The following is a 14,970-nucleotide window of genomic DNA, read 5'->3' on the forward strand; positions in this document are numbered from 1 at the left end:
TACAAAACTTACCAAAAATGTAACACAATGCTTGCTATTATAATTACTGGTGTAGAATGTGTGATTGTTCCTGCACACACTTGGGATTATATTCGTACTTCTGGCACTGCATCTTCAGAAAGGTGCATCAGATTTGGAAAGTGTCGTGCAGAGTTGGTATTTTTACCACGTGTACACTGCCAGTTGCAGAGGGGAGAGTTGGAACTTGTGTCTTTATTCAGGTGTTCCAAGGATGAGTGTAGAGCCAGTCAGATGACATCTGCCATGGACCTGTTGTGGCAGTAGGCGAACTGCAGTGGATCAAGGTTGTTTGGTAGGCTGGATGTAATGTGTGCTGTAACCAGCCTATCGAAGTACTTCATTATGGTGGTTGTCAAGACCACTGGATGGTAATCATTAAGGCATATTAACTTCTGCAACAGTGACTCTGAGAAAAGGCATACTTGAGTCTGACCTTGTTATCACCTTGTTGGCCTCCTCAAAGCGAGCATAGAATGCATTGTTCGTCAGGAAGGGCTCTGCCATTTCATCAAACAATGCTGCCTGACTTTGCTTTGCAGCCAGTTATGTTATTTAGGCCTTGCCACAGTCGGCAGGGGTGAGAGTGATTATAAGTTTGTCCGGGTATTGGCATTCCAGGTGGCTTTGCAAAGAATATAGCAAGCCTTCTTTTACTGATTGGGATTGTTTGACTTGTATGCAGCGATCTTGGCCTTCACCCGGGAATGGTCCTCACAATGGTCATCCACTGTTTTCAATGATACATATATCCGAGAAAATGGAAGAAAACAAATCAGAAAATCTGTTTTAATAATGGATTAAGGAATAAAAGATGCCTAGTATATCAGGAAAATATATATATTTTTTAATAATCTTTTTATTAGAGGCAGGTACATACCATATTAAAAACATTTCATGTATATCATTCCTACATTACTAATATTATCAATTGATATTAACTCTGCTTCTAGTATTTTTTTTTATATAGATAGAAAATAAGAAAGAGAGAAAAAAAATGAAAAAAGTATAATAAAGAAGAATGGAATAATTTACTAAAAATACAGCTTTGGAGATAAGTTCGTAAATTATAAAGTATAACTTTTCATCTGATCCTTAATTCGAGTTTCAGTCAGGTTCACGTGCCGAGCCAGTCTGCCCCTTCAAGTAGTCAATGAATGGAGACCATATTCTGATAAAAAGTTCTTGTTTGTCCATTAAGACAAGTCTGATTCTTTCCAAGTATAAGGTCTCCGACATTTCCACAATCCACATTTTAATTGTGGGGGTAATAGGACCTTTCCAAAATCTTAACATTAATTTTTTCCCAGTTATTATACTATAGTCGATAAACTTTCTTTGGGTTGTTGTAAATGTTAGGCTTTGTTCTGATATTCCTATTGGAAAATATCTCCCATTTGTTCACTAAAGTAGCAATCTTCAATTGAATGTCACTTCAGTTGTGTGTCAAATCTCTGATGTGCAGCTTGAACAGATGACCTTAAAAGAAGCAGGAATGCAACAGATCCAAGTTCATTCAGATAATATATGAAAAGATTTTATATTCTGCAAAGTTCTGCAGTAATAAACAGTGTGTGCAATTACACATTTAGGATTCCATTGAGAAAATTATCACATTAGAATTCAGCAAATATTTGAAACTAATTTTGTTTTAGAGCACAGAATACCAACGTTGAAGTGAAAATGTTTGGGTTTGATTCCCAAATCTGAATAATTATTTATTTCTAGATCATGTGGCTTGTTATATCATCTCTGCCAATGTTATATGGAAACAAGCTGTTGGCAACTAAGTACTGTAGGTTGATATTTGTTCATTGGTTGTGATCGTCATTGTTATGGCCAACATTTTATTTCTTCCCAAATTGCTCCTTGAACTGAGCAGCTTTCCAGAGTTTGAAGGGCTGTTGAGAGTGGGCTTTGGGTGAGCCTGGAGTTGCACACGGGACAGATCTTTGCCCTGAAAGACATGTGATGCAGGTGGGTTTAGGATAATTTAGGTGTTTTACAATGATTATTACTGATACCAACGTTTCATTTTGGATTTAATTCCTTTAAGTGCTGCTGGTTGTGCCCAGCAGGGAACCAAATGCTTCATTTGTGTCTAGCTGTTTTGAAAATTTGCAAACTTTGTATTTTGGAATGATATGTTAGTTTGATATGCTGCACTCCTAGCTGGTATGAAATTGTTAGTGTTATCCAGGCTCATCTGGTTTATAAATCGCCTCCTTGTTCAACAACATAATTTTTGAAAAAGGTATAATATTAAATTATTCTTTGAGAGTAATCAAATTAACATACAAGAATCAATGTTAAACCTTGCTCCATACAGAACAAGGTCTGATGGAGTGTCTGTAACTTTAGTTTTTGTAAAATTGTATTTTGTTTATCCGAAAGATGTTGAAGAGGATGTTAGGAGGTTGCAGGGTGACCTGGACAGGTTGAGTGAGTGGGCAGATGCAGTATAATATAGATAAATGTGAGGTTATCCACTTTGGCGGCAAAAACAAGGGGGCAGATTATTATCTCAATGGGGTTAGGTTAGGTAAGGGGGAGGTGCAGCGAGACCTGGGTGTCCTTGTACACCAGTCACTGAGAGTTGGCGTGCAGATACAGCAGGCAGTGAAGAAAGCTAATGGAATGTTGGCCTTCATAACAAGAGGATTTCAGTATAGGGGTAAAGAGATTCTCCTGCAGTTGTATAGGGCTCTGGTAAGACCACATCTGGAGTATTGTGTACAGTTTTGGTCTCCTAATTTGACGAAGGACATCCTTGTAGGCAGTGTAGCGTAGATTCACGAGATTGATCCCTGGGATGGCGGGACTGTCATATGAGGAAAGACTGAAAAGACTAGGCTTGTATTCACTGGAGTTTAGAAGGATGAGGGGGATCTTATAGAAACATATAAAATTATAAAAGGACTGGTCAAGCTAGATGCAGGAAAAATGTTCCCAATATTGGGCAGGTCCAAAACCAGGGGCCACAGTCTTAGAATAAAGGGGAGGCCATTTAAGACTGAGGTGAGAAAAAAACGTTTTCACCCAGAGAGTTGTGAATTTGTGGAATTCCCTGCCATAGAGGGCAGTGGAGGCCAAATCACTGGATGGATTTAAGAGAGAGTTAGTTAGGGCTAGTGGAATGAAGGGATATGGGGAGTAGGCAGGCACGGGTTATTGATTGGGGATGATCAGCCATGATCACAATTAATGGCGGTGCTGGCTCGAAGGGCTGAATGGCCTCCTGCACCTATTTTCTATGTTTCTATGAAATGAACTTGATTAATTTCAGAATTATGGCTATCTGAATGGACATTGGCAGCTAGGAAGCTCACTTTCTGAGATTGTTGAAAAATGTAGTTAATATTTTTTAGTTATAATCTGCTGAAAGTAATAATTTCAGGTTGCAGACTGGGACTATTAACTTTTAATCTTTGAGCGACGAGGTGGTTTTAAAAGGTCACTGTTGGCGTTTGCTTTTATTTATTTTCCAGAGTAATATGGGCACTGCTGACAAGTTCAATGTTTAATGCCCATCACTAATGACCATTTAAAAAGAAGAGTGCTACCTATCTGAACCACTGATGTCCTGTGAGGTTATTTGCACAATTCTGAAGAGTAGGGAATCCCAGTGATAAGGAAACAGTTAATTATTTCCGTGTCGGAATAGGGTATGACTTAAAAGGAAATCTTCACATGGTGAAAGAGGTTGAGTGTTGGGAGGTGGTGTTGGATTAGGCAAGTAACTGCAATGCATTTTGTGGATTGCACCCACCCCAACCCCAGTGATGAAGGGAATTAATGGGTAGTTGCTTGTCTTGTATTTGTTGAGTGGCTTTGAGTCTAAATTCAACCACTCATAGCATACTCAGACTCTGACCTGCTTTTGTAGCCACTGTTTTTGTGGTTGCATCAGTTGAGATTCCCTTTGGGTATTGTTGAGGCAATTGGCAGTGGTGATGCTGTTTACTGTCAAGGCTGGTGTTGAAACTCTTTCCGAGAAGTGATCATTGGCTCAAACTTTTGTGACATCAATGTTACTTTCCATACATCATTCCATACTTGAACCGTGGCCAAATTTTGCAGGGATTGTTTCATTTGCTGAGGAGTTACAAACAAAATAGCATTGTATAATGATTGGACATTCAATTCCTGACCTTATGATTGAGAGTTCATTGAAGCAGCTGAAAATGCTTGATCGCTAAGACACTGCATTTAAAACCCATAATCCAACTGGTCCAGAACGCAGCCGCCCGACTCATCACCCACACCAAATCCTGGCATCACATCACTCCAGTCCTCAAACAACTTCACTGGCTTCCCATCTCCCACCGGATCACCTACAAAATCCTGGTCCTCACCTACAAAGCCCTCCACCATCTGCCCCCCCCCCATATCTCACTGACCTCCTCTCCCCCTACCAACCCTCACAGTCCCTCAGATCCACATCAGCCGGTCTCCTCTCCATCCACAAGTCCAACCTCCGCAGTTTTGGGGACAGAGCCTTCTCCAGGGCAGCTCCCAGGCTCTGGAACTCCCTCCCCCAACTGATCCGCAATTCCGTGTCCCTCACCATCTTCCAGTCCCGCCTCAAGACCCATCTCTTCACCTCTGCCTATCCTTAGCCCCACGTCCCCCTCCCTTTTCATCTGTGCTTGAATTGCCTCATATTGTGTTTTGAATTGAATTCTGTCTTTAATTTGTGTACTAGTCATGTCTCTACTATTTATTTCATTCCGCTTACATGTTTTTCCTCTACTTGCTAAATTTTTGTAAGGTGTCCTTGAGACTCTTGAAAGGTGCCCATAAATAAAATTTATTATTATTATTATAATCATCTATCTTTGTGCTGGATATGAATTCATCCATTGGTGTGTTTTCCCCTTGAAGGCACGTGACTTTAGTTTACCAGGGCTCCTTGATGCCACATTTGGTCAAATGCAATCTCTGTATAGGGGACCATTCTCATCCCTTATCTGGAATTCAATTCTCTGGTTTGTCTTAAGACTAAGACAACTTGAGGTCTGAAGCAGAGCTACTCTGGCCAAGCATAAACTCGGCATTGATGAACAGGTTATTTGGGTAAATGGCACTTAATAGCATTGTCAGTAACACCTTCCATCACATTGCTGAAGACATTACACATTCCAGGCATGATTTGCATATGTAGATGTCCATTACAGATTTTCGCAAGATTACAAAATGACCTGTCAAAAATCTAATTGCCAGACACACTCATTGCTAAGATTTTTTTGGGAAGGGGGGGGCAAAAATGTAGGTAGATATTAGCAATGTTATGTGATTTTAAGTGTTCTTCACAATGCCTTGTGCTGTTTGGCCTAAGTGCTATAATGGTACCTTTTTGGATTTGTGTGTTCCCGCCAAGCCAGCTCCATATTTCCTTATTTACATGTGACTATTTAGACTTTAAGTTGCTATCTTGCTTCTTCTCGTCCTTCTCTGTAACTAATCTAAAAGAGATATGAATATGGGTCAAATTGATCTCCATTTTTTAGATATTGTTCTTGCAATGAGGTTCCATCTGTATGGCACTGAGGGGATTTGATTACAACATACCCAACACTTGCTGTTCGTATTTATATCGTGTGCCACTGTTAACCCTTCGTCCACCCCTAAAAACTTTACTTTGCTTGATGTTTTTGCAAACTGTTTCTGCTTTTACTTTATAGAAAATTGGATCACTCCATGTAATTTGACCTCTGATGCCATTTTGATAAATTTACTATGTGCACCTGCCAAGCCTCATGTATTCTTCCTTGGATGTGGTATCCAGGTCGGATCACTGCACCTAGTGTGTTCTAATGTGCTTTGCAGAGTTCTAATGTAAGTACCACTCTGTTGCGTACCAAACCTCTAATGTAAAGGCTTTCCATTAGGATTGATAATTTTAATATGGCTCTTTGGATCTACATACAATTGAAGAGAACACCTTAAACTTTTTAGGCTCAACTTCAATGCATGGCTTTCTTTTGCGCCATGAAAAATCATTCAATAATACGGTGATTTGGTTATAGCATTGATTACAAATTCTTGTTGGGCCCAATAAATTAATTTGAATACATGCTGGTTATGCATATTGTACTCTGCCAAATGACAGTTCCTGTGTCAGTTCAGTAATTTGCCTTCAATTCAATGGGGTTCAACTTTAGCTAGTGGTCATTTACATTATTTTGTCATTTTTGCTTTTTTTTTAATGTATATCTTCCAAATGTCATTGAACTTTGGTCTCATGGTGCTTCTGATTATGTCATTGATTGATTCATAGTGAACTTGCCTAAACTAGTTTGATCTAACGATATTTCATAGGACTATCCATTTCACTGTTTTATTGCAACCTATCATAGTTGCTATTTTTATATTCATTTAATAAAACAGGAAATTCTTGCGTTGTATTATGCACTGTAGAAACTTGCTACTTTCAGGGGAACCACCATTTGAAAGGCATATCACACTATCATTCAGTGTAAGCTATTGAATTGATCCTTCCATTAATTGTGACATTATTTTCCCTGCCCTGCGTTGTGTTATTTGCATTGGATCTCATCCAAAAGCAAGACCACCAATGGTCCAACAGTGGAATAATTGAGTGGGATGACATATAACACTCTCTCCTGATTGGATTTCCTTGTTTTTCAGATTTAAGCTTTTACATCTGTTCAGTTACTGCGTAACCAATAAACATGACACTGGATAGTTCTTCTGGTGAAGGAACATAACTATCCACTGCTTTTCAATTCTTTTTTTTGTCATAACAGTGGCAGAAAAATTCTTCACTTCTCTGTTAAATGAGACCCTATCTAAATTGCTGGAAGAACTTCAAAAATAATTGAGCGGAGGATCGGTCAACTGAAGATTAATATTGTTTACAGTCAACAGGAACAGTTTCTAGGGTGTAGGGTGGATGTTTGGAGCGAAAGTTATCTTAAATTATACACAAACGATTAATTTATGTCAATGGGGGGTTTTACCTTAAAGTTATTGCTTTTTCAATGCACAATCCTTATATATTGTAGTTTATTGCTCCAATCCAAGCATGCAGATTATTTGGTTAGTGGCACCAGCAGGTAACACTGATCAGTTAACTTTTTCAGTTCAGTTTAGTTTATTGTCACGTGTATCGAGGTACAGTGAAAAGCTTTTGTTGCGTGCTAACCAGTCAGCGGAAAGACAATACATAGTTACAATCGATCCATTTACAGTTTATAGATGCATGATATGGGAATAACGTTTAGTGCAAAGTAAAGCCAGCAAAGGCCGATCAAGGATAATCTGAGGGTCACCAAAGAGGTAGTTCAGCACTGCTCTCTGTTTTAGTGGGATGATGTGGGATCAAGAATGTGGACTGAGATGGAGGTCATGTATCTTAGAAACACAAAGTACTGGAGTAACTTAGCGGACCAGCCAGCATCTTTGCAGAAGTTAGAACAGTTATGTTTTGGGCCGGGACCCTTCTTTGGACTTAAAGAAGGGTCCTGACCCGAACTTCACCTTTCCATGTTCTCTAGAGATGCTGCCTGACCCACTGAATTACTCCAGTACTTTGTGCCTCCTCTTTGTATAAACCAGCATCTGCAGTTCATTGTATCTCTCTTACGGATCTTTAGAAGTGGGTTGGATTGCTCAAGAGGCCAATTTTCCCATTTCTGGTAACTCACAATGTGGGTATTCTCCAATAAATACTGTTTTACCCACCATTTGTATCTTCCTTTGTTCATCCTTTCCATTCCTGCTCCTTACCTGGTGCCATCTGCTCATCATTCCCTCTTCATCAGGTTCTATCTATCACACCCCACCCTTCATTTACTGTTAAATACTGGCAATTTCCTCTCAATCCTGATGCAGGATCTTGATCTGATAGGTCAGTGACATAATTTGTCTCCACAGATGCTGATTGACCCGCATAGTTCTTCTTGCGTTCTGATTTTTGTTCTCTATTGCAGCATCTGTGCTGTTTAGTTTTCAAAAACAAATTGATTGGCAAAGCAATTGTCATCAGTACTTCCAAAATAGCCTTGCTCAATGAAAATAACAAAAGATCCTAATGAATTTGCTTAATGTTGCCAAAATCTGATAATTTATGAAACATGGAGGAATAGCTGCATTGATAGCCAGTTATCATATGACAAACACTATGGGCCAGAAATCCATATGTTTTCACCATTCATTTATAAAGATACACATGAGGCAATGACATACTTTGTGCCTGTGGCAGCATCATATAAACAATTTCAAGTGTTTCTTGACTAGTGTGGCATTTATATTCATTGTCTTTAAATGGCATTTCATTCCATGTAACTGAAGGATTCTCAAAAAGACAATGCTGAAGGTACTTAGGAGAGAATTTAGGGGGGATGGATGGGGAAAGAATGTGTCTGGATTGATGGCCTTTGATCTTAACTCTGGCTGTACGTGGGTACCATGAGTAGGAAAGAACTGCAGATGCTGGTATAAATCGAATGTAGACACAAAATGCTGGAGTAACTCAGCGGGACAGGCAGCATCTCTGGGGATAGAAGAGGGGGAAGGGTAGAAACAGAGACTTGTGTGTTACAGAACCCTTGATCTGAAACATCGACCATCCCTTTCTCTTCACTGTTTGTCGCGAGTTATTCCAGTGTATTTTTTGTTTTGGTTCTTGGCTTGATTTTTTCAAGTAATGTTAGCAAAGCAAATGGACTTTCTTATATTTTGATGCTTGCATGTTACATTCAAGATTCAAGGGGATTCAAGAAACATTTATTGTCACATGCACCAATTGGTACAGTGAAATTTGGGGTCACCATATAGCCATACGAATAAAACATGTTTACCGATTCAATAAAACTCAGACTATTTTAGTATCGAATTGTTTAAAATCCTAATGGTTGGCATTTGCCTAGCACATTGGTCGAGAATGTGAGTCAGAATTAGATGGTACAAGTGGGGTGTAGGGTCAGTGTCTGGACAAGGCTGGGTGTGCAACTGGTGTCAAGGTTGGGATCTGGGGCAGGAAGATGCATTGCTGGAGTTGGGGTCCAGGATGCTGGTATATTTCCTACTCTCTCTAAACTCACTAGGTTTATTATAGTACATTGTGATATATTTGTTTTAAAGTGAAACATAAGTGCATTGGATGATACTCTTATGAATACCTAATAGTCGGGAAATCCCGTTGGTCATGTACTACCAAAATCCCAAGGGTGCTGGATGATCAGAATTTTACTGTATTTATTCTTCAAATTGAACTTTCAAGACTTAATTGAATATTGCAAGAATATGTTATTGGAAGTACTCAGAAAACATGGCCACTTCTATTATGTAACTATAATGGTAACCTTTTTGACAACTGCAAATCCCTACAAACAATGACATTTCTAGTCACTTTTTTTTAATGTGAAGTGATGGATAAATACTTGCCAGGCTACTGAATATTTTATGTAACGTTCGTAATGATAGTGCTTTGAGATCTTTTGCATCTTGCTGACAGGACAGATGGGGACTAACTTCATTCCAAAGTTAGCAGCTCCAGCCATTGAGCACACTTTAATCTAGATTTTTGTGTTCAGATCTCTGGAGTGGGATTTAAGATGAAAGTGCTACCAGCTAAATTGCAGCTGATATCATGGGTCCAATTTCATTTTGCAGCCAAAATAACAGAAGCGAGAGAGAACATTAGTCTGCACTCCAGTCCAAGTGCTCAAAAAGGTTAAAAGAGAGAATTCCACATTTGTTTGAATAGATATTTACTCCATCTTTTGTTGCTATTTAGCCTGTTAATCATGGTAAGAATTGATACTGCCACAAAGGCAAATTTTAGTGTGCATTTAACATTTCTCGGGTTGATTTAAAGGCCATTTTCACCTAGGGGTTCAAAATAAACTTGGTCCATTTCCAAATTCATGAATGAGTGATCATCAGAATGAAATTCTGCTGATGGGTCACAAGTTTGCTGCATTGGTTATGAGCAAGTGTTTGGCAGCTTAGGCTATGAAACCTTTTGATGGCTGTGTATTCTTCTGAAGCTGTTTTCCAGAATATTTGACCTACTTGGGTGAGTCGGAGTTCAGCAATAATAACTGCTAGAATTTGTAAACAGTTAAGAGTTCCCTATTACAAGCCATCAGGCAATTCCTGGATTGAATGGACTGAGGCTTGTTTTTGGTCAGGGCGAAATAATTTGTCTGCTGCTCATCACTTTGCTTTCATCTGTGTTGAATATTCAATAGTTCGGGCATGATGGAATGTGTCCAAATTAAATGTTAAGCGCGATGGGTTTTGGATTTGGATTTTCCCTAGTTATTAAATCCTAATTTCACCCAATCTAAAGGTTAACATTTTGTTGTTGTTGTTGTTACATGCCTAAATCGGAACAGTTGACATGAGGTGTTATTTGCCTGGGGAAGTACTGTACAGGATTTACCAGTTTGATACTTCTGGGTTTTGCTGTATGTTTATGACATTCTAAGCAAGCTTTCTGCAAACCCATTCCCACTCCAATAAAAAATCTGAAATCTTTTTTCTTGAATTTCTTTCCAAACATAATCAGGCAACATGATCTCTTTATTCCCTGGAACATGCTTATGAAATATATTTAAGATGATTTTACGTGCACAATGCTCTGAAGTGTTTGTACCCATTTCCTGCTTGCAAGTTGGATTTCACTCAGAAAACATAGAAAACATTGAAAATAGGTGCAGGAGGGGCCCATTTGGCCCTTTGAGCCTGCATCGCCATTCGATGTGATCATGGCTGATCATTTATATATTTTTTATTTTCCACAATCAGTAGCCCATGCCTGCTTTCTCCCCATATCTCTTGATTCCGCCAGCCCCCAGAGCTCCATCTAACTCTCTTTTAAATTCATCCAGTGAATTGGCCTCTACTGCCTTCTGTGGCAGAGAATTCCACAAATTCGCAGCTCTCTGGATGAAAACGTTTTTTCTCATCTCAGTTTTAAATGCCCTCCCCTTTATTCTTAGACTGTGGCCCCTGGTTCTGCACTCCCCCATCATTGGGAACATTTTTCCTGCATCTAGTTTTATATGTTTCTGTAAGATCTCCTCTCATCCTTTTAAATTCCAGTGAATACGCTTGCCCATCTTTCCTCATATGACAGTTCCACCATCCCAGGGATTAACCTCATGAACCTACGCTGTACTGCCTCAATAGCAAGGATGTCCTTTCGCAAATTAGGAGACCAAAACTGCACACAATACTCCAGATGTGGTCTCATCGGGGCCCTGTACAGCTGCAGAAGGATCTCTTTACTCCAATACTCAAATCCTCTTGTTATGAAGGCCAATATGCTATTAGCTTTCTTCACTACCTGCTGTACCTGCATGTTTACTATCAGTTACCTTTTTCCTAATCTGACACCATTGAGATAATTGTCTCCTTGTTCTTGCCGCCAAAGTGGATAACCTCACATTTATCTACATTATACTGCATCTGCCCACTCACTCAATCTGTCCAAGTCACCATGCAACCTCCTAGCCTCCTCATCGCAGTTCACACTGCCACCCAGCTTTGTGTCATCTGCAAATTTGCTAGTGTTACTTTTAATCCCATCATCTAAATCATTAATATATATTGGAAATAGATGTGGCCCCAACACCGAGCCTTGCGGCACTCCACTCGCCTCTCCCTGCCATTCTGATAGGGACCCGTTTCTTCCTACTCTTTGTTTCCTGTCCGCCAACCAATTCTCTATCTATATCAGTGCCCTACCCCCAATACCATGTGCTCTAATTTTGTCCACTAATCTCCTGTTTGGGACCTTATCAAAGGTTTTCTGAAAGTCCAGATACACTACATCCACTGGCTCTCCTTCCATTTTACTTGTCACATCCTCAAAAATATTTTTTGGTGAGTTGATTATGTGCTACAGTTTCTTATTGGATATCACCCATAAGTATTACAAATCTGATTTCAATTAAACAGATGGCTGCTGTGTCATGCATGTGTTGATTAATGAGAAGAATAAGTACTACTAAAGGGTTCTCTCCTCAGCTGTGGGAGATGGGGAGGTCAAAAACAATGATGTGGGGGATGGTGTGGAAGAGTGGAGGTACATCTGCATAGGTTTCAAGTTACTGTCCCCTCTACACCATGAACAGGCCAATTAAACCCCATAACAGGTTATCCTGAGTCACAGCAAGGCATCTGTGAAGTGGATCTCACTACATGAATGCTTGGGTGCTCTCGGCTGCCAGCTTTGATAATTGTAATGAATTAAAATGATGTGACTGATAAAATGTAAATACTGGAGGAACACTGAATTATGCTTGATTCAGTACCTAAAGTGCTTTTGATGAAGGTCATAGGTCAATACGTTCTGATCCAAATTCCTCTGGTATGTCATCTAGTGTGAAGGCGGGTCATGTCCGCAAGGGCTGTATCCAATATCCAGGAGGGCGGGACCTTGGTACGAAATGGGAACAAAACTTCAAAACATATGCATAAAGCTTATTGCATGATTTATAAAAAATACTAAGTACCATTTCAAGGAATTTTTCTCACCTTGTTGACCAACCTTTACGAAAAACAATGAAAAATATTCACTTTTTATCGGTTTCTTCCAGTTCAGCGTGCGCTCGGTATCAGCTATGATGCAGATAGGAACATTAACAACAGCACAGACTTACAAAATAAAATTAATTTGTTTTTCAGGGAAGGAATCCTTTCTTTCTGGAGCCATCAATCATCATTACAATCACTGATGGGAATAAATTAACAAACAATGGTGGCGTACAGGAGGAGGTAAATTATGGTCTTTTTATCAATGATCATACCAATTTTTGTTAATAGATTTTCTTTTCATGAGCTTTATTCTTGTCCCTTGAGTGTAATTTAAGATTATTTAGAGATACAGCGTGGAAGCAGGCCCTTCGGCCCACCGAGTCCACACCAACCAGTGAACCCTGCACACTAACACTATCCAACACACACACTACGGCTAATTTACATTTTTATACCTAGCCAATTGACCTTAAAACCTGCCAGTCTTTGAAGTGTGGGAGGAAATCGAAGATCTCGGAGAAAACCCAAGCAGGTCACGGGAAAAACGCACAAACGCTGTACAGACCAGCACCCATAATCAATAGACATTAGGTGCAGGAGTAGGCCATTCGGCCCTTTGTGCCAACACCGCCATTCAATGTGATCATGGCTAATCATCCACAATCAGTACCCCGTTCATGCCTTCTCCCCATATCCCTTGACTCCGCTATCTTTAAGAGCTCTATCTAACTCTCTCTTGAAAGCATACAGAGAATTGGCATCCACTGCCTTCTGAGGCAGAGAATTCCACAGATTCACTACTCTGGGTGAAAAAGTTTTTCCTCAACTCCGTTCTAAGTGGCCTACCCCTTATTCTTAAACTGTGGCCCCTGGTTCAGGACTCCCCCAACATTGGGAACAAACCCGGATCTCTGGCACTGTAAGGTAGTAGCTCTACCACTACTCCACCGTGCTACCCAATGATTCAATGAACAGGATAATTAACTTAATTTTTCCACATTCTATGTGTTATTCATCATGGTTTAAAAAGTTAGTTTTTTTTTAAAATCTTGAAGACTAGATATACATTTGACAATTGTTGCTTAATTGTTAAAGGCAAGTTTCAAATGGATGCTACTGAAGTAATGAAGAAATGTGTATTGTGATCAAAAGCATAAGATAATTATCTGATTATTTCATGCACGCAGCAGTACGACATGAAGGCTGAAAGGAAGGTATAAGTGTGAATGAGGAGCAGATCTTGCAAACTTGAGAAAGTCTGAAAGACCAAGGACTCCTTAAGGGTCATGTGATTATTACATTATTAATTAAGGTATTGGAAAAGGACACGATGGATCATTTGAATCAAATTGACTATTTTGGATCCATTTCAGTTGATGCATCCAAAATACTTGTTTTGTCATGGGATTTGGGGTATGTGGTGAATAGTGGGAGACGTAGTTGACTCTTGTGAGTCAGGAAAATGGCATGGTTAGTGAGATTGTAGTAAGTTCTAATTGACTCAGTTAGCCGGCAGCTAATACATTTGGGTCCACAAAATTACTGGGGAAACTCAGCGGGTGCAGCAGCATCTATGGAGCGAAGGAAATAGGCGACGTTTCGGGCCGAAACCCTTCTTCAGACTGATGGGTGGGGGGGGGGAGAAAGAAGGAAAAGGGGAGGAGGAGGAGGAGGAGCCCGAGGGCGGGCGGATGGGAGGGTGGGAGGATACAGCTAGAGGGTTAAGGAAGGGGAGGAGACAGCAAGGGCTAGCAAAATTGGGAGAATTCAATGTTAATGCCATACGGACGCAAGGTCCCCAGACGGAATATGAGGTGCTGTTCCTCCAATTTCCGCTGTTGCTCACTCTGGCAATGGAGGAGACCCAGGACAGAGAGGTCGGATTGGGAATGGGAGGGGGAGTTGAAGTGCTGAGCCACCGGGAGTTCAGGTAGGTTATTGCGGACTGAGCTGAGGTGTTTGGCGAAACGATCGCCCAACCTACGCTTGGTCTCCCCGATGTAAATCAGCTGACATCTAGAGCAGCGGTTGCAGTAGATGAGGTTGGAGGAGATACAGGTGAACCTTTGTCGCACCTGGAACGACTGCTTGGGTCCTTGAATGGAGTCGAGGGGGGAGGTGAAGGGACAGGTGTTGCATTTCTTGCGGTTGCAACGGAAAGTGCCCGGGGAGGGGGTGGTGCGGGAGGGAAGGGAAGAATTGACGAGGGAGTTGCGGAGGGAGCGGTCTTTGCGGAAGGCAGACATGGGGGGAGATGGGAAGATGTGGCGAGTGGTGGGGTCACGTTGGAGGTGGCGGAAATGGCGGAGGATTATGTGTTGTATTTGCCGGCTGGTGGGGTGAAAGGTGAGGACCAGAGGGACTCTGCCCTTGTTGCGAGTGCGGGGATGGGGAGAGAGAGCAGTGTTACGGCGTATGGATGAGACCCTAGTGTGAGCC

At 40.6% G+C, this 14,970-nt stretch overlaps 1 protein-coding gene across 5 annotated transcripts in view; it reads left to right on the forward strand.

Moving 5' to 3' along the window:
• Nucleotides 1-14,970, forward strand: part of ints6 (integrator complex subunit 6) — an 89,578-nt gene that overhangs the window by 17,063 nt on the left and 57,545 nt on the right. For 4 of the 5 annotated variants that reach the window (XR_004413989.1, XM_033032799.1, XM_033032796.1 and 1 more), the window contains one exon: nucleotides 12,682-12,771. Coding sequence is in view for 3 of the 5 variants with exons in the window: in XM_033032799.1 (XP_032888690.1) it covers nucleotides 12,682-12,771 (90 nt within the window). In the remaining 2 variants the exon portion in view is untranslated. Of the gene's footprint in view, nucleotides 1-5,728; nucleotides 5,857-12,681; nucleotides 12,772-14,970 lie in introns of those variants that run through there. The other variant, XM_033032798.1, reaches the window with a different exon arrangement.

This window comes from Amblyraja radiata, chromosome 14 (genome assembly GCF_010909765.2).
Source record: "Amblyraja radiata isolate CabotCenter1 chromosome 14, sAmbRad1.1.pri, whole genome shotgun sequence".
NCBI classification, from domain to species: Eukaryota; Metazoa; Chordata; class Chondrichthyes; order Rajiformes; family Rajidae; genus Amblyraja; species Amblyraja radiata.